Source organism: Taudactylus pleione, unplaced genomic scaffold (assembly GCF_031769625.1).
Source record: "Taudactylus pleione unplaced genomic scaffold, aTauple2 ptg000518l, whole genome shotgun sequence".
In the NCBI taxonomy this organism is placed as follows: domain Eukaryota; kingdom Metazoa; phylum Chordata; class Amphibia; order Anura; family Myobatrachidae; genus Taudactylus; species Taudactylus pleione.
The window spans coordinates 4,417,572-4,438,390 of record NW_028284920.1 but is presented as its reverse complement, the minus strand read 5'-3'; the positions used below and the strand labels follow the sequence as shown (position 1 = coordinate 4,438,390).

General features: G+C 40.7%; 1 protein-coding gene across 1 annotated transcript in view; it reads right to left on the bottom strand.

Annotated features, from left to right (window-relative positions):
* Positions 1–8,411, bottom strand: part of ARID5B (AT-rich interaction domain 5B) — a 273,311-nt gene extending 264,900 nt beyond the window's left edge. Inside the window, exons 1-2 of the mRNA XM_088450475.1 lie at positions 8,227–8,411; positions 7,681–7,935 (exon numbers count right to left, since the gene is read on the bottom strand). Of these exons, the coding sequence (XP_088306601.1) occupies positions 7,681–7,935; positions 8,227–8,247 (276 nt within the window). The 5' untranslated portion in view covers positions 8,248–8,411. The remainder of the gene's footprint in view (positions 1–7,680; positions 7,936–8,226) is intronic.
* Between the last annotated feature and the right edge of the window lie 12,408 nt (positions 8,412–20,819).

Here is a 20,819-nt window from a genome sequence, read left to right as displayed (position 1 = left end):
AAAAAAACAATGCCACTCAATAACAAATTTATCATGAAAAATAAATAACGAATAACCAAATAACTTTTAAAGAAAAAAATAAAATTAATGCTATAGTCATGCAAACGCTATTTATTATTACCGGCAATAAATTACAACAGGTAATAAATACATTTGAACATTAAAAATTTCAAACAAAGCTATCAAAATGTAATATACTGCGAAGAACGGTGATACTATCCATTTTGTCCAGTTTTGTAAATTTATATAGAGATCCTTTTGATAAGTGAGAGTTTGTCATACGTGGGAGCCTGAGAACAATGGGGAGATTCCCAAACTACACTTCCTATGAGCAATATGCAAATGGAACATGGACTTCTGGGTGTGTATACCCCATCTTCTTTTGGAATGACAAATAAGATAACATGCAGGCAGCAAAAACAAAAAAAACAAAAACACTGCCATACATCTTAGTTTTCCTGGCAGAGTACTAATTCCTAAAATTGCTTCTAGATAAAAAAGGCAATTGGATATTTGCACACCGCATACAGTAATCTACCACTCTAAAGTTACTTGATCTATATGTATAATGCCGCAACAATTTACAATATAACCTTTACAAAACATAATAAATGTTATGGGTAATATAAATACCTATCTGTACATCCTCTCCTAAGTACACAGAGTTATAAAAGTTCATCACTCTTAGGAATCGCATTACTGTCAAAGAAGCGATTTGTCATATTCAACGGAAAAACAGAGTTGGCAATGGCAACACAGTAAAATGTGACTGGCAAACGGGCACTGAACTATACTGCAATTTGCACCCTGAGATCATCATGGTCGCTACAGGATATTAAAGACCAAAGACTATAAAACCAATCCAATCAGTATACAACACCCATTTATCAATTTCAACAACAATTCTTACATACATATTTAAAGTAAATGTTCTCATTGTTTGAATTTAGACCCATACTAACCACTTTTACCTGTACCGCATATTGATTCATTAACAGGAGCTTTATGGTCCCATAATATATGGCTAACCAGTAGTAGACTAGATGCTAGATCACATACAGGAACGACAAAGCAAATTCCAATGCAGTAGTACTGCTAATAATTTCAGGCCCTAAGCACATGTCTAGATTACGTTGTGGGTAGTATGAGTATATAGAAATAATTGGAGACCATCATGATGATCACATACATTTAATTTTAATAGACTCCTCAATAGGCGTTAAGAAAAAATTATAAAAGAATTGCATAATTTCAACAAATCCAAAAAGCCCGATACATCAAGATGTGAATACAAAATAAACAAATCATCACACAGCAGATTTGAACTCAAGATAGCAGAGTATCAACCAATGGACTGAAAGTCAACATGAGCTAGATACCATAGTTTATTTAAAAAAAAAACAAAAAAAAAAACACACACTAACAATAATTTAATCTTCCGCTCTCCGTCAAAACAATTTCCAAAACTTTGTGATACGTACTTAGGGGATGAATATACAGTGAGATGTAGGTCACTGGTTTGCTATGGGTCAACCATTTATAATACAGCCTCCATTAATAGAACATATAATGATTATGCTAACAGAGGCTATATAGGTGAATATCTAAAAAGGGGTTTATGTCTCAGACTACTGGTATCTTAAAAAGAGAAGTGACTGCTTATTTTAAAATGGTAGTCTTTTTTTCAAGTGAATAACCTGAAATAGTATCATAAAGCCTGGGTCAAAAAGAAACAAAGCACATTAAATTAGGTGACACTAACATTAGGGAGATCGGTATGAATGACCCCGGCGGTTCAAATCCTGACGCCGGAAGGCCGGCAGCAGTGAAGATCCCGACAGGTAATTAAGGTAAGTATAACTAAACCTCTCCTCCCCCCCCCCTACCCCTAACCCTCCCTTAGGGGTGCCTAACCCTAACCTCCCCCTTTGTGCCTAACCCCCCTTTGTGCCTAAACCTAACCCCCCCCCGTTCCCGCAGCCTACATCTAACCCTCCCGGGGGGGTGCCTAATGCTGGGTACACACCTAAAGATTTTCTGTCCAACCATCCAACTAGTTGATTGGTTGGAATGAAAATCTGGTAAGGTATGAAAGCAAATGACAATCAGCAATTTGCTCCCAAACGCCGGAAAATGGACAAACACTGTTTTCTGGCATTTAGGAGCAAATTGCTGATCATCATTTACTCCCATATGTTACCAGATTTTCATTCCAACCAATCAACTAGTTGGATGGTTGGGCATAAAAACTTTAGGTGTGTACCCAGGTTTACCCTTACCTTCATACGGTATGCCTGGCGTCGGGCTCCCGGCGTAGGGATAATGATAGGCGTCGGGATTTCAACGCCTATCATTAGTCCCCTGTCGGGATTGCACAGTGGGGAAGCCGGCGGTCGGCATTTCGACTGTCAGCTTCCTCACTGCATCCCAACATTAGAACATGCCTAACTTTGAATTTAACCCAAAAGGTCAAATATTTAATTGAGCACTAACCGAAACCTAACTGTGACCAAAGTTCAAACATAAAGGAAACACAAACAAAGAAAAACAAAAAACACAAACATGCTAAAAGTAATAACATGTATTAGTTAAAATGTAAAATACATTATATATACAGTAATTAGTCATTAACTGCATGCAACATACAACTTGGCACTACATCTAGGATATAGTTGCACTGTGTTCTACAAAGGCTATGATGGGTCTCTCAGTGCCTTTATTTATTTATTTATTTATTAACAGTTTCTTATATAGCGCAGCATATTCCGTTGCGCTTTACAATTGGAAACATTGATAGAACAAAACAGGGTAATAACAGACAGACATAGAGGTAAGAGGGCCCTGCTTGCAAGCTTTACAGTCTTCCTGCCTATTGGTCCTACCAAATCCCATCTACAACATTTAAAAGTGTGCTGTGTTACTCCACTCAATTCACTTTATTGTGATGTCTTCATCCTTTTTAAGTGGATAAGTAATAATTTTTATCTACATAAATAAACACTTATTCAGTAAGAATCTGATTAAATACTGTCAGTTACACAGGATGATCTGTGTTTTCAAAAATCCCCCCCCTCCCCCCCATAGATTTTATAGCTCTACCATTTTCAGAGAAAACAAGGGAACTTCTATGTTTTATAGACATTTCATTTATAAAGCTATTAAATAGTAAAGCAAAACAACTATACCTTCATTTTGGCCACAGGGGGCACTGTCTATGGAAGATATTTGATTATAATTACTGTACAGAAACAAAAGATAGATCGTTCAACATGCATAACAAAAAACAAACATGATACAGTTCTTTGTGTGCAGAACATAAAGGCAATACATATTGAAAAGGCACAGGCAAAACAAAAGTCAAAATATGCCACATTTAAGGATTAATTATATTTAAGTCAACAATGAACTTCACAATTGCAATACTCTAGGCCAGTGGTTCCCAAACACTGTCCTCAAGGCACCCTAACAGTCCAGGTTTTAAGGATATCAATGACTGAGCACAGATAGTTATATCAAATTTAATGAGGCACTAATTAAGTCACCTGTGCTCAAGCATGGATGTCCTTAAAATCTGGACTGTTAGGGTGCCTTCAGGACTGAGTTTGGGAACTACTGCTCTTGGCTCTAGGTTGGAGTTCAGCAGGGGAAATCATACTTTCAAAAAATGACATTATTTTCTGATACCACAGGAAGACCAGGCTTATCATGAGGTTTTCAGAGTTCATCGGGAACACAAATAGGTCTCACATAGTGAAACACAGCTAAGACAGCACCAAAAGACAAATTGCATATAATATAGACATGTTTTGCACTCTTTACACAAAAGGCATCATGAAAATGTATAACATGTCCCATAATAAATTGCTACTAGTGGTAAATAAACATACCATCAACTGTTACCTATAAAACCATAAGCACACAACAAAACTACTACATGAATGGAAAACCTTTTTGACACATTTCACAATGCTTTGCCGGCTTTAGAAATGAGTGAGCTCATAGATCACTCACTCTGGTAGGTTATAGGGTAATTATTGTTCCCAAGACAACATACACTGCCAAACTAAATTCAAACTGATAGAAGGCCATTTCTAAACACTTATAATGTGAGTAAGTAAAAACAGAAATTGGCAGACTACTATAACATATGCCAGGTTAGTTATTAATATTTTATTACACTTATAATTAAACAATATATGCAACATATCAACAGTAATGTATGGAAAGACTTTGGGATTATGGTGGTGTACAAACTATAGATCACGCAAAACATAATCCCCTCTCCATCTATGTCAAGGCCTTTTGCCTTAGATTGTCAGCTCTTTTGAGCACATTTTTCAGTTAGTAGAGGCTTCATTAGAAATCATTAAAAAGATTTGTTGTTTCTTTTTTTTTACCAACAATTTTTTGTGAGGGATGTGCTGCAATGTTTTCAAAATGTTTTCTTGACCAAATAGTCTAATAGTAACACTAATAATTAGACATGAAGCAGAAATAGAACATGTTTGTTTTTACTATAATATTGTGAAAGACTCATCTAGACTATCATACAATAGCAATAACCAACAGTTTAATTGCAAACAAAATCCCTAAAAAATTAACTGGATATATAATATGAATAAACACCAGTCAGAATCCCGGCGCCTGCATCCAGACAGTAAGTATTGGGGTTAGGAGGAGGGTCAGGGTTGGGTTTAGGCACTAGGGGGCGGATTAGGGCAAGGCTGCTGGAAAGGTTAGGTTTAGGCTGTAGGGAGGGAGGGTTAGGACACTAACTGACAGGTGTCGGTGTCCTAACCCTGTCGTGATGCCGGCGTCAGGATTCCGACCGCCGGGATCCTGAGTGCCGGCATCCCGTACCCAAAATATTTATATTTATATTTTATTATTATTTTTTTTTTATTAATAGATCTGAAGATGGATCAGTTCAAATAAAAAAAAATTAATTAATAATCATCATTATTTACTTATTTGAACCTAAAATAAAATAAAAAAAGTATCCAAAACCCGCAGAATGATTTGAAATCAATAATAAATACCTGTGAATGTACATAAACAAGTTAATATAACAAGTGAAAACAACGTGTATTTGAACATAGGAGTGTTAGGTTGCCCTCTCTAGGTTCTGGCTCTCAATGCCGGTTTCTGTAGGCTTACTGCCAATGAAGTAACACTGTATTCTGTGGCTTCTGCTATCCTGCTAATGAATGACTAACTCAGGCAGAGGGGGAAATGACATCACCAGGGTGTAAAACAGAGCTGCATTAGGAAACTTTCTACCTGTTTCAATTATTTATCAATATTATCCACTACAACATAACTAGATCGTTGCATCATTTCTCAAAATGTCATTACATCCAGCAGAGAATAATTTATGCTGTCAGACCAGTTACTGTAAATCATTTACACTTGCACACAGAAGAAAATTAAATTTGCCAGTTTCTAAAAAACAACAAAAAAAACCAAAAACAAAATAAGCTTCAGATAAAAAATTAAAAATATATATCTGTGTAGGAGCAAACTTTTACAAATTGTTGGGGGTGCTCCCATAATCCGCCCCCCCGCAACTGAAAAATGTCATGCAGTGATATTGTTCATGCTAGCATTAATATTGCTTTACCTCAGTAACCCCAGAGATCTATGTTTATCTATGTTAAGGTTTATAGAGGGGAGGGTGGAGGAGGGGTGTTATAGTGTAAAATTATTTAAAATGTATTTGTGCAAGAGAAGAAAATAAAACCACATGCCAACGCCCTGTAGTCAGAAAGCCCAATCATAATCTATTTATGGCACACAATTAAATCTACCAATTGTTCAACCATTAAAATGAGATCTCAAGACTCCATTGTCTAAAACTGTTTTTCAGCTCGTTATTGATGCTGCTCAGGCACTAATAAAAGGCTGAGTCATTTCCTTTAAGTGGCAAGAGAACATGGATGATATTCATACTCGTTTCTTGATATTTAATCCTTCCCCTTTTTTCCAGATCACAAACCATGTTGAAGTAATAAATTTGAAAAGCAAATAATAAGTACTGGGTGAGGGGGGAGGCAGATGAGGGGGTTAGACAGCTGCACAGGAAAGTTAGACAGGGGGAGGGGACAAGATCAAGATCTTGGCAGAAGTGAGGTCAACCTGCTAATTTTTTTTTCTTTAAACAATTTTTCTTTTTACATGTTGCAGAATGTCAACTCAATATTGCTGATGTGAATACACATGAAAAAAAAAAAAAAACTTGGGTAATGAAAAACAAAGCAATCATATGAGCATAGGGGGGCAGCCAAGCACAGCTTAGAATACTGAAGCCATTTAAAACATGTAATATTAAACTGCAATGTAACACTAGCTTTAAATAAAGACAAGACAAAACTGCAGCTAAGCCCATTAGGTGATAGGCTGACTTAAGCAAACAGCAATCTTAAAAATAGGATGACTTCTATTTAGCCTTTAGACAAGTGATCTAAAACTGGATAAGCGAAGTCCGCTGGAACAATGATGTTTATATGCTTTAACATGCAATCCATGCTCTTAAATATAGTGCTGTACATGCACACTATAAATATAGTTCAGCAGTAACATATTGCAGCCATTGGAGTACAATAAACCAACATAATTGCAGTGCTACTTGAAATTACAGATCTGAAGAAAAAAAATACATTGTAAACAGATCATGCTTTGATGATTTAGGCTATTATCTGAAAAATGTCAACTGGAGATCAAACAATGTTGCTGTAATGGCTGAGGAGGGGGCTTGGGGGGGGGGGGGGGGGTTGCAATACCAGATTATATTAAAGAAAATGACTGCATTGTACATTTCTTTTGCCTGCTGTCAGGCACATAAGGAGTTAATTTATGACATGATGGCAATTAGTCAGAAATACCTTCCAGTGAAACGATCATTTTAATAAATAATCTAAAAAAAAAAAAAAAACCAATCAGATGCGTTGTTAAGGATTAGGCAGTTAATGCTTAACGTGTTAGTGCTAGTTACAAGACTGATTTTTTTTTTCCCAATCCGCCCAAGCAGATCTGCAAGTTATTTTGAATGTATTTATTCAGGTACCTGTCATTTATCACTTTATTCAACACGTCTTTGCCAGCACAGAAAAAAAAGGTCTTTTGATCTCACTCAGCCTCCATTTCGTAATTTCCTCCCTCTTAAAACATATCAAACACAGTACTGAGATTGGAACAATATCATGCACTGCAATAATAAACCAGTGGGACTGTAATGGATGCAATCAGCAATAAAACACAGAGCCATATGACTGATACCAAGCAAGGATATTAAACCCTTTCACAGCCAAAATAATGCACAATATCACATTAGTTGGCTGATTAATAGTGCTGTCAATCAAGAAAGAACAACAAAACATGAAATAATAATAATAATTATAATAATAATAATCATAATAATAATTAAACATAGCAGACAATTCAATTATATATTCCTGTCTGATGTGATCACGTCACCCCCAGGGGGTCTGATCCTAACATGATGACCAATTGTGATCCCACCTAACAGCTGGAAGCACCATCACATTTAGGAGAACTATTTACAAAACCTACAGTACTGCAGCCTCCTATGCTGACACACAGTGTGGATCTCGCCCATACAGCAAGCACAGTAGCAAGGAGGGGGACAGGAGCTATTAAAAAAAAAAAAAAGGGTTCGGTCACCTCGCCATGGTCGCTATTCCTACCCAGGGGAGTATCTTCTGGAAGGAAATAAAGTTTGGAGCTTGATAAAAGTTGCTTGCTAGTCCTCTCTTCCCACAACAGCTGGAGCTCCGCTATGCAAATCGGATCCTCTGGCTTGCATCTGACTAGGAAAAAGTCGCCAAGGGACAAAATTCTTGGTCTGTCTTCAAGGTGGAACTGAAAAGCCTTGTAGAAAATATAAGGTCCGTGTAGACCACAGGGTGAGCCGACCCACTGCAGGAGGAAAAAAAAATAAATTAAAAAAAAAAAAAAAAAAAAAAAGGAAGGTAAATGCAATAATAAAGGGAGGTAAGAGTCCAACATTACCCCTAGAGAGAATACATTGTATCAGTAGAGGAATGTCACAATAGTATAAATATTATCATTATTGTATTATAAATATTTTCTTTTATAAGTCCACAGGGTAAAAGTTTGTCTGAAAGTTGGTGGGTGCTGTTATTGGGGTGTGGGGGAGGCAGGGGGGGCGCACGGAGAAGGCAGTGATACAGGAGCAGATAATAATACCTTGAGTGAGTTGGGCTCCATCTCGACGTTCTGAATTGATTGAACTCAACATTCTCTCCAAACTTGTTGGCTTCAATGGATTGTATCAGGTCCTGGCAGGGCGAAGCCACAGGCTCAATATAAAACTGTAAGTCCGGGTCGGCGAAGGGTTAAAAATAAAACCCGATGCGCCCTAATATTTCTAAACACCCTCGATCTCGCCCACATCCTAAGAGGAAGATCCCAGCGGCGACACCCGCCAGCAGTAAAATAGAGGAGCCCCGTGCTGTCCACCGGGAGGGAGGAAGCGGGTTAAAAAATAGGACTGAATCTTCATTTAAAAATACGACCAAGTATTATATAGTCACCTATAGTGATATCAATGCGGACGAGGGAGGAAAAGCATGGACCAAGGAGATTTAGGATTTTTTTTAGGGTGGTTAAGGCTCCGTGCTGTACTAGCGAGCGGCCAGGACCTGCGTGTATATGTATAATATAAAGAACATTTCCTGCAGAGATTCAGGGGCGCTCTTCTCTCTAATGCTCTTTAGCAGATCGCTTTTATTAGACATGCAGATGCGTCTGATCGTGCAATTACACTCCTTCACTGCCATATTTTGCTTTTCTTTTTTTCTTCTTTTTTTTTTGGTTTGCAATCTAATAAATGAACGATCGCTGCCTGTGTGCACAGAGGAGGAGGAGGAGAGGAGGGAGGAGGGTTTTATTATATAAACATATAAATATTAATGCACTTGTGTGCTTGGAGGGCAGGAAAAATTGACTCAATGGGGGGTGAGGAAAGCAAAGATCATGCGATCTCCAAACAATATTGAACGGGCGTCTTGTCTTCAGGAGGGGATAGGACAAATAAATGATGCGCGACTAATCGATACTTTTTTTTTTTTTACAGCTAGTAGAGAATCTGCTCTGAAATAGGAGATCTTCAGGGCTGGATTTTCATTGTTATGTTTTATCCACCAATACAGTCAGTAACATTGGAGTATATATTTTTAATGTCATTGAAAAGTGTGCACATTTTATCTACAGTATCTATCTATCTATCTATCTATCTATCTATCTATCTATCTATCTATCTATCTATCTATCTATCTACAGATGTGTATACAGAGACACACACACATATATGTATATATACACACACACCTATATAATAAATCTACACACACCTATATATACTGTATATAGTTATGTACACACACACATATATATATATATATATATATATATATATATATATATATATATCTATATATATATATATATCTATATATATCGTGTGTGTATATATAAGTACTTTATTTATTCTGTATATACAGTAATGTAATATACAGTACACTATATTATGTAAGTAGATATAGGTGTTTGTATTGTATTAGGTTGCATGTACTATGTAATAGACTAGGGAATGTACTACCTGCTTGGATACTATGCCAAAAGAAAGCTGTTAGGAGAAACCTGGCTACAATCAGGAGGTCTATATACTGTATGATGCCAAGTTTGCTATGCTGGCAACACCTGGTGGTACTTAACTAGTATTACTAATATTATATTGCAATAACAGCCATCAGGGGGTGCACTTTATTTTGCCAGGCAATAATTACCTCTCATTTGAATTGTTAATATTAGGTAATACTGTTATGGATATTCCCAAATTAAGATGTGTGGGGGCCTAATCCACTAAAAGTTCATTGGCATACTGTAGCTCGCACCCATGTATGCGCTGATGAAGCAGACACACTCCGGATTGCCTGCAGTTAATGCTGCTTTGTCAGAGTGTTGAGCAGCAAGCTCGCACAGTGGGCCTGATTCAGAGCCGCTCGTAAGCGGCCGCTCGTTCGCTCCGAGCGATGTTCGCACAAATGCGCATGCGTATGGGTTGTAATACGCATGCGCGAACCAGTCATTGCAGTCGGAAATTGTGTGCTCGCAAAATAGCGAATACCTGCTAATTTGAGTGACAGAATGAGGCGTTTGTGGGTGGTAACAGGGGAAGGTGCTTGAAAACGGGGAGTGGAGATCCGAACGCAGGCGTGCCAAACGGTCAAAACGGGCGTTTTAAGGGTGTGCATAATTAACAAAGCAGCGTCAACGACCACGTCACTTGGTTGTCTTTTAGCCTGAACTGCTCGCATGATTGCAGCAGGAAAATGCTACCACAAGCACTGCGAGCAGTTCATAAACCTTTCGATGTACTCGATTAATCTAATAAATAGCGGAGATGACATAGGATGCGAGTGGCCAGGGGGTGTTTTTTAAAAAATAGCGAGCGCATGTTTCGTTCGCTCGTTCAGACATAGAGGCGTCAACAGACCGCAAAGAGCGAGCGCTCTATTTAAATATCCGGCCCCTTTTTCTGAACGAGCGAGCGCAAATAGCGTCCGGCTCTGAATCAGGCCCTGTGTTGTGAAAACAATGTACACAGATCCAAGGAGGGTAGTGTGTGGCATGGAGGGTAGTGTGTGGCATATAGAAGAGGGCAGTTAACTTTTGGGGCTAGTGGTTAAAAAATAAGCAACTCTTTTCTGTGCGTGAAGGGGTGTTGTATGACTGGTCGACATTCAGAAGGTCTACATTGAGAAGGTCGATACCAAGACGTCAACAGGTTCCGAATGTCAACAGTCAAAAAGTCGACATGGTCATTATTTCGACCACCAATATGTAGATAGGTATTTAGGTCAACATGGTTAAATGGACGACACATTAAAAAATGTTGCCATTTAACATGTCCACACAAAAAATGTTGAAATTTTTATTTGTTATTTTAGCCTAACCCTGATCCTATCCCTAAACCTAACCCTAAAAATCATTAAAAAAACATGTCAACATGTTAAATGTCAACATTTTGAATGTGTCGACCATTTATCCATGTCCACCTAAATACATGTCTACATTTTGGTGGTCGACCTAATTACCATGTTGACTTTCTGACTGTTGACATTCAGAATGTGTCGACGATTTGATGTCTACCTTATTGTCGACTGGTGAAGCTGTATTATGTCTGACTCATCACCATTGAATAACAATTTCAAAAAGAACACATTGTATCTCATGCAGAGTTGGCAGTATATCGAGCATACATTGTGCACAGAAATGGGTATATTTGCACATACGAGCAGTGGGCCTGATTCATTAAGGATCGCTATCGCATCTCTGTAATCGCACGCAGGTCTGCTGTGAAAATATGCTAATAAATGCTATCCCAATGCCGTCGCACTGCCAGCATAGAGATGCCCACTGCCTCCCACTACTGCTATCTTATATCCGTAATACCTTGTGGTCCTGCATATACATCGTTAACATCAAGTGCCATCGGCCTCTCACGCAGAATTACAGCAGCCCTGACCTTACTTAGAAATTGCTAACCTCGTTGCACACAGTGAGTACTCAAGCTGCGTATGCCGTCGCAATGGTTAATTTATGCACGTCCGTGTAACGGCGTTCAACTGGACAGGCCCGCCTGCGTTTCTCCGACCACTCCCCCATCACCACCTCCAAATGCAGGCTACCTGTCACTCACTCTGCGATGGCTTACTGTGCTCTGCGTAATCGCAGTGCGATCGCAGTGTAGCCTTCGCATACGTGCACTGCGATACATACGAATGCGCAGTATGCAACAATCGGCCAATTGCGTGCACTGTTGCAGTTGCGATCCTTAATGAATCAGGCCCAGTATGCACCCACATCTGCATCTCTAACATAAGCGCCAGGTTTGCTACTAATCGCCATCAACAGCATATCAGGTGCAAAAGATAAACCTACAGAAATACATATTTTGACTTACCTCCTGGTCTGGAATGTGAATGTGCCCTCACTGAGCTTTGCCTACGGGAGAATGCTGCCACTTACCAGTTTTGCCTGTCTGGGCACAAGTGTAGGTGATATTGAAATGCATATGTAAGTCTACATTAGAACCAGGGACTTTTAGTGCATCTGTTCAGGTAATGTAATTCAGATTCTATATATTTATAAATCATACAATGGTTGAGTGCCATGGATTAATATATATATATATATATATATATATATATATATATACACAATATCCGTAAAGGGCAAGTATATACTGTGTGCAAAGATTGTGCAAAAAGTGCTCTTTAGAGCACCAGAATGATTGCGTTTTTATGGTAAACGTGTGTCCCATTTACGGAGGAGGATCATACTATGTAGCTACAGTGCAGGTGTCATCCTAATATCCTTGATTCTCACCGGTGCCTCTAAGATGGTAGATTTTGTGGCTGAAGGCTGCCCCCTGTAAGACTTTTTAAGAGAAAAAGGAAGTGTTTGCCGGCAAACTGCTTCTCTGCCTGGTGGACTACTATGAGACTAAAACTGGCCACACATCTAAAGATTATCTGTCCAACCAGCCAACTAGTTGATTGGTTGGAATGAAAATCTGGTAAGGAATGAAAGCAAATGACAATCAGCAATTTGCTCCCAAATGCCGGAAAATGGACAAAAACTGTTGTTTGAACAAATTGTTTAGATCAAACATTTAACAAACTTGTCTGACGACCATTTTCATCTGTTTTCTGGCATTTAGGAGCAAATTGCTGATCATCAGTTACTCCCATACGTTACCAGATTTAGGCCCTCATTCAGAGCCGCACGTTAACAACAGTACGCTCGTTGCGTTCCGATGTTGACTAACCACGCATGCGTCGGTGTTACACTGCGCATGTGCGTACGGCAGATTGCGAGCTTTTTTTCTCTCGTTCCTAAAATAGCGTACAGGAAGTGACATGTCAAATGTGATTGACAGAACAGGGCGTTTTTGGGTGTTGACGGGGGTGGAGATGAAAAAACGCAGGCGTGGCGAGGCGTTTTTGGGGCGTACATACATTAGCAGATGCGAACGTCAAATGTGTTCGGACCGTCTCATACGTCACTGAAACATCCGCTTTCCCTTCAAAATGCTCGCACAGCTTAGGGTCAGGATTACTCGACCACATTGGCGATGGCCTTCTCCTCCGTCCCGGGACTCCACGATGGTGCAGCGATTAATCGCGGCTGGTCAGTAAAGTAATTAGTGTTGGATTGAAATCCTGCTTGGTATGTGTTTGGAAAGCAGTTTATTGGGATAGCACAAAAGCGTACGCAGGTGGAAATCAGAGCTGCTAATGTCATGATTACACAATCAATTAGCGTACATTTTTGGGGTTTTATTTTGGCCACAATTTGGTGGTTATGGCCTATTGTAACAATAATGTCATCATCTTTTAATTAGCTCCCCTTTTTTTTGGTTTACTGTGGAATTTGCATTGCTATGTGATTTTTTAAACGTTCCTTAAAGAGGCCTTTTTTTTTTTTAAAGAGGGTCAGTTTTTGCGTTTAAGGCCAGGATTAAATGTAACCCATTTGTACAATAATGTCACAATACAATGTCAGTGTTTTGTTTTTAATTTATTGTTTACACACAAACAAATTGGCCTAATATTGTATTGCCTTTTTTTGTGGCCAAGATATTTGATCCAAAAAAAAATATAACATAACTACTAACATAAGCGTAAATACAAAATTTAAAAACATTTCACAAGAAAGGAGAGGGAAGTTTTGACCAGAAAGGAATATGAGCCAAGCACAGAAGGAGTGTGGGAAAAGTCGCCATTGCTGTCACCGTTTTCTCGCCCGTTTGGCTGGGTGAGGGTGGGTGCCAGACCGGGTCCGGGATGCCATCGGGCTGGCCTGTCCAGAGGCAGATGTTGTGGCCTCTGGACTAGGCACAGGGCTAGGCACATTTGGAGGATTGGCTGATGTTGTGCCAGAGGTGGAGGATCCGGATGTTCCGGCAGGAAGGGAGGTCGGCTCCACCATGTGCTGGCGAACGAGCTGCTCCAGGGCATCGGCGATGCGGATGTTGGCCCTGGTATTTTCCGCCAGGGCCTGACCAATGGTCACGTTGGCCGCAGCATTTTGCTCCAGGGCCTCAGCCACCCGTATCAGACTGGCGTCCATCCTCTGCAGAATCTCCGTATGGTAATCCGATTTAAAATTGAGTTCTGTGAGGAGGCCCACTGCCTGCGAGGGGGCACGCCCTGGACTGGCTTCTGCAGGGTCCTCAGCCGGATGTACTGGTTCCTCCCCTGCAGAGCCAGCAGAAATTCTGCGCCCAAGGCTCCCCTCTGGAGCAGACTCATCCGCCTCTGTCTCTGTTAGGAAATTGGAGAAAAGACTCACATTAGAATCTACATATTGGCACAATAGCATTTCTGAGTTGGTGACATCACAAGACTTACCTTGGCCAACATGAGGAGCCGCAAAGTCTGGCATGTCCGTATCCATGTTGGACACGCCAAACACCTCCACAGCCTGCACACACCCCTGTGCCATCTCTTCTAAGTCTGTCAACTCCAATGACACAGGGGTGGGACCCCCACCTGTCCCCCTTGCATGCCTAGCCCTGTCGGCAAGTTTTTGTTTGAGACGATATTTGAAGTCTGCCCATCTGTGGAATGAATTTGGAACCATTATCCTTTTTTTTACAATGGGGTTTGTTTATAGGATGGGAAAGTGTTTACTTACCGCCGTTTGACATCCCGGGCTAGACGGACATAATCACCCACCCTATTGACAGCAACGGCGACCTCCTCCCACATTCTCCACTTCTGGCTTTGGCTCATATTCCTGGCTGCCTGGGGCAGGATGTCAACGCACTTCTGGATCAAAACCTCCATCTCCTTGCTTGTGAAATGTGGCTGCCTTTTTTTTTTGCCAGCTTTGGCGGGTTGACTGGGGCCAGCAGTCTCTTCCATGTCATCCTCCTCACCTATTTGGGTAAATATGCAGATTTAGCCACTTCACAACTTGCACAATATTATGTTTTAAAAGAATCATTGACACAAAATGCATGAAGGCCTTACCGCCGCAATTTTGACCATTGTTTCCCTGGTTTGAAGCCATGTCTCTGCTTCCAGCATGAAATCATCCAGAAATTCTATGTGATTTCGTGACGTATTTATACATGCGTCCTTAGTTTGCGGCCGCATCATTGATTGTGCGTCCCTATGATTCATCCTTAATTTGTGCGGGAAAATAAACACTATTTATGGCTTGGTGTGTGTGGAGTCGAGGTGGGGTTGTTGGAGTGTTGTCGGTTAAGTGGTTTGGATTTGGTTGTTTGCGGTTGGAGGATTTGGCAGAGTTTGTTTTTTGTTTGTTTTTGCTACATTTCTTTGGTTTTTCCGTTCGCATTTTTTTCATTTTTTCCAAATCCTTTCCTGATTTGGTAAGTTTTGTGCATTCAAATTTGTGGCCAATTGGTGTATTCTTCTGTTTTGTGGTTCGTTAATTTGTTTAACACTCATTTCATCTTTTTTAGTTTGTTTTGGTTTTCGGACCCAAAGAAGTTTTTTGTGGAAATCTTATATATTCGAGTTGGGTAAGTCCATTTTTTGTCTTGCATTTGCGAATTAATTACCGCATTTTTGACTGTTGGTGTAGTGACTTGCATTTGCGAATTAATTACCGCATTTTTGACTGTTGGTGTAGTGACTTGCATTTGCGAATTAATTACCGCATTTTTGACTGTTGGTGTAGTGACTTGCATTTGCGAATTAATTACCGCATTTTTGACTGTTGGTGTAGTGACTTGCATTTGCGAATTAATTACCGCATTTTTGACGGCTTATTCATCATATAATCCAGTTTTGCTTTTCCCTTTTCCATTTTTTGGGTCCATTTGAACCCTATTTGACGTACGGTGTGCAATGTCGTTTTCATCGATGGCCAAATGTGTGTTTCCGCTATTTTCTGTGTTGGCTTGCAACAATTTTTAAACAAAAAAAACACCCTCTAAATTTTTGAAGTCTCATTGTTGGCTTTTTTACAGTTTATACGTATCATGACAATACCCCGGCATGTAAGCAGCTATGGATGGTATCAGAAAGCTAAGTTGTTTTTTCTTACTTTTGGGGTGGGTCAAAAGCCTTACATTGTAAACTTTGAATTTCAGGTAGATCTGGGGCGAATTGCTCTGGCCCTGCTCCCGGAAGACGACCAACCTCAAACTCGTCCCAGGCGTAGGCATCGTAGGCATGCAAGGCCCCAGATATTTCGAACACGTGTCACCCTTTTTGGAATGCCCGATGATGAGGTTTTAAGACGCTACCGTCTACCTCCCAAAATCATCATAGACACTCTCTCATTAATAGAAAGTGATCTTGAGCGGCAAATTGACAGTCCAACAGCAATACCACCACTGACGTAATTTATGGCGGTGTTACATTTCTGTGCCTCAGGATCGTTTCAAACAACGGTGGGAATAGTGGCGGGCATCTCCCAATCCTCCTTTTCCAGGATCCTGAGGGCAGTGATGGAGGCACTTTTCAAGCACCTCCATCATTTTATTAAAATGCCTTTGGATATGGGTGCCCTTAGTGTGGCCAAGGCCAATTTTTACCAAATAGCTGGCTTCCCACACATCATAGGGGTTGTGGATGGTACTCACATACCACTTCAGCCTCCAGCACGGCTGGAGGCAATATTTAGAAACAGGAAACACTATCACTCCCTGAATGTAATGGTGGTATGTGATGCCTCCCTCCAGATCCTGTCCCTGAATGCTAAATTACCCGGAAGTGCTCATGACTCCTTCGTCATCCGGCAATCAGGGATATGGCAGAAATTAACCAACCTACAAGCTGGTGATGCGTGGCTTCTGGGTAAGTGGAGACCTTTAGTACATAACAATGTTAAGCTTGATACACAGTGTTCCTGATGTGGTCTATTTTTGTTCACAGGAGACAGTGGATACCCTTGCATGTCCTGGCTGCTCACTCCTTATTTGGCTCCCACACCAGGGCCACAAAGTGCGTATAATTCCGCACTTACAGCCACCAGGCAAGTGGTGGAGCGCTGTATCGGCCTTTTAAAAGGCCGATTCAGATGCCTCCACCGCTCTGGTGGCGAGCTCATGTATGTGCCGGATATGGTGTCGAAAATTGTGGTCCTGTGTGGGATATTTCACAACATTGCCATAAGGAGTGGTGTCCCAATGCAGCCAGAGGATGCCTTACCTGAGGATGGCCCCCCCGAGGTTGGTCGAAGGTCAGTATGTGGGGGGGCCATACGCGATGATGTGGTGGCCAGATTTTTTAGGTAAGTTTGAACAAAACTCCAGTGTTTATACCTAATGTGTTTGTGTTTTTTGGCGAACATCTAATTTATTTTAATTTTTCTCACCATCTTCTGTTTGTTCACATAATCTTTGGCACTCCAACGCTCACTATTTCCTGCTACCCTTACCAAACCTGGATCTGGTCCTTTTGGCCATATATTCTGGAACCCATATCGCAACGCCATGTTTGTGGAATCATGTTGGCATGGTCCTTCGTCAACCAGTTCTTGATTTTGTGTTTTTATTTAATTATTTCTTGGTATGTGTTGTATTTGAATTTATCACTGTGTATTTTTTTTGGGAGTGACCACTTTGTTTTCTCTGTTATGTTGTGAATAAATGTTTGAAGAGTGAAATGGTCTTCCTTTTTTGGGACGTTAACAGCAAGTGTAACCAGGTTAACACAAGTTACATTTGACTAAGGGGTAAACCAGTACTGACGCCAGTTGAGCAAAACTGAAATATGTTTTCAGCTTCCCAATCCACACCAAAAGGAAGCCTGGCCCAACCTTGGGATTTGTAAGATTGGCCTAAGCAGCTTGCGCACCAAGTAGGAACCTGGAAAATGTAGAAATCTGTAATTGACACTACACCCAAAAAGGGAAATGACATTGTTACTGTTATGTGTTTCTGGTGTCTGTTTGACATACAAAGACAAAACACAATCTAACTTTTAAAAAAGGGAAATCCTTGCAGGAACAGTCTACTTATGTCAGGCTAAACTATCTTGGTTTTGGTTTTTAACAATGAGCCACAACGTATATTTGTCTTAATAAATTTATTTGGAAAATAGAACCAAAAAAAAAAATCTAATGCCGAAGGAGGCCAGACAGCCGGTCGAGGGCCACCAGAAGGCCGATTACATGTTGGCGCATCTGCCCCACAACATCCGCCACCTCTTGCCGACGCCTCTGTTCCTCTGTGGGTGAGAAAAGTGTGTGGGTTAATACAACAATAGGGAATCCACAGAAAAATTAAAAAAAAAAACCAAATCACTCCTAAACCCAAAAACAGAAATAAAAAGGGTGGGCTGGCAAAAATACAAGGCCTAGGTACAAATTCCCACAGGTATGATATGTGTATGCTTAAATCACCAGGAAGAGGTAAAGGCAAACCTTCACAATCAACAAAAGTCAAGCCACAAAAACACGAAGAAAGGCACGACACATGATTACATACAAACAGTTTGTGCTTTAAAAAAAAAATTAACAAAACATACCGGGAGACAAATCGGGAGCTCCGGCCAAACCTCCATGATCCTCCTCGGAGGATCCGTCATTCCCCAAAGAATGGGGCGGAGTTATGCTGGACTCCGGGGAGGGGGTAATTGGAAGAGGGGTGGGTGGAGGAGAGGGGGAAGTGGGACGGAGGGGAAGGAGGCCCGACATTTCCGGGAGAGGGTCTGGGAAGGATGGGGAGGAGTGGGGAATAGGGGAAAGATTTGGGGTGGAGTGTTGGCTGGGGGTTGGGGAGAGTGGGCGGGAACGCCGTCTCGACGGACGTTGACGGCGGAGTCTTGGCTGTCCCCCTAAAATATGTCAAAGAAATTGCGTTTAGTTTATGGACAAATCCGGGCAACCAAACAAAAAAAAAAAAATAAATAAAAAAAAAATAAAAAAAAAATAGCAGTAGAATTAAAAAATCAGAAATAGAGGGGAAACATGCAGACGCAGATATGAGTACAAATAATAAATAGAACAGACAGGAAAACATGCAGACGCAGATATGAGTACAAATAATAAATAGAACAGACAGGAAAACATGCACACGCAGTTTGCCCCACAAACACAAACATTAAAACCACAATACATAACACTTACTTGCCAGGATCTGCATGCGAAAGCATGCCAGCAAGCGGGGCGTTCGCCGTTGCAGGTCGGACCACCTGCGCTCCAGCTGCCCGATGTTGCGGCGTGAGCCGAAGGACCGCAGGCGGGACCGTACCTCCGCATACGCGGAGCGCTTCTGCCGGTTGGTCATGGGTTGAGGCTGGCTTTTGATCCGGCGATCCATGACCTCCGTAAGCACCAGCAGCTCACGCCTGGTGAATGCGGAGGCTCTCATGATGGCAATGGTGTTTTTCTTAAAAATCATTTTTGATAAAGTGTGTAAAAATTTTCTGATTGGCTAATGTATTTTGGAAATTAACAGGAGCAATTTTATTGGTTAGTGTATGAGTCATGTGTTCGACAGGGCCAGAAATCTCTGGAGAGTTAGGATAGGCTTGATGCAGTGACATGCGTAAGCAAATTTAAATAAAGAAATGAACCCAGGGAAATATGCGGGGATCCACAGCAATAGTACAATTGTTTAATTGTGGTTCACATGTTTTTTGAACAATAAAAGCGAATGTTTCATCCGTACGTATTCTGCGGGTAAACACAAACACGGACAAGAGTAAAGTTTCTTGCATTGTGTTGAAAAAAAACAAACAATTAAGCTAATTGATACATTGATTGGCATGATACGATTGATGGAGGTAGGCAGAATAAAGGAGCAGGTAATCGACATCTGACAAGGCCACTTCCTGTTTATACGTGTGCGTGCGTTCCTTTCAAGCCATTTCGGGGATGTACGCTCGCTATTTCGTACGCTCGTTAGTTAGAGGAGGGGTCGTCAGAGTTTAGGGAGGAATTTTAGATGCGAACGAAAATACGAGCGAGCCATTGAATTTAAATATTTTTGTACGTACGCCTAACGTACGTGCGCCCGCTTGCGAGTGGGTCTGAATGAGGGCCTTAATTCCAACCATTCAACTAGTTGATTATAGTCAACTTTTTAAAGCTTTTTAAAGAAAATATCCCTGCAATGTACAGAGGGGAACATCCAAGGACAGTAGTTGCGGTAACTGCTGTCCCTGCGAGTTATATCCCCGGCAAGTGAAGGACTTCTCCCGGGGAAGCTGACATTGCGCTTGCGCACAGTGTTAGCTTCCGGAACCGGCTGGGGAGAGATCTAAAGATCTTCCTCCTGCCCATAGGCTTACAGTAGTTTACATACACCATCTGAATATGATGTAAATTACCGGGGCTAAACTCCGAAAAGCTTTGCTTTTTGGAGATTAGTACATTGGGGTCAGATCGTGGTTCCCATTGATAATAATGGGGATTGCAAACTGCAGCGCTAATTAGCACTTTGCCAGATATTTCTGTGGAATGTCCTGCATTGTGCTTTTATTACTTAGGAACTATACATAAAATTCTGCAGAAACTGCCATTTCTGGATAATTTTATATAACAGACTGATACATAGGCTCCCATGTTACAAAGTAAATAACAACAGTGAAAACAAATCTAATATTTGTGAATTGTGTTTTGTAATTACTATGCCATTCTGACGATAATGTGGATAAATGAAATAATTTGTGATGTCCAAAAAGGCAGGCCTCATATCTCTTCTGTGCTTGTTAGGTTTGTTTGTTATATCTTTTATTTAAAATGCCTGCTGGTATGACTTAAGGTGCTCATACATATGACCGGTA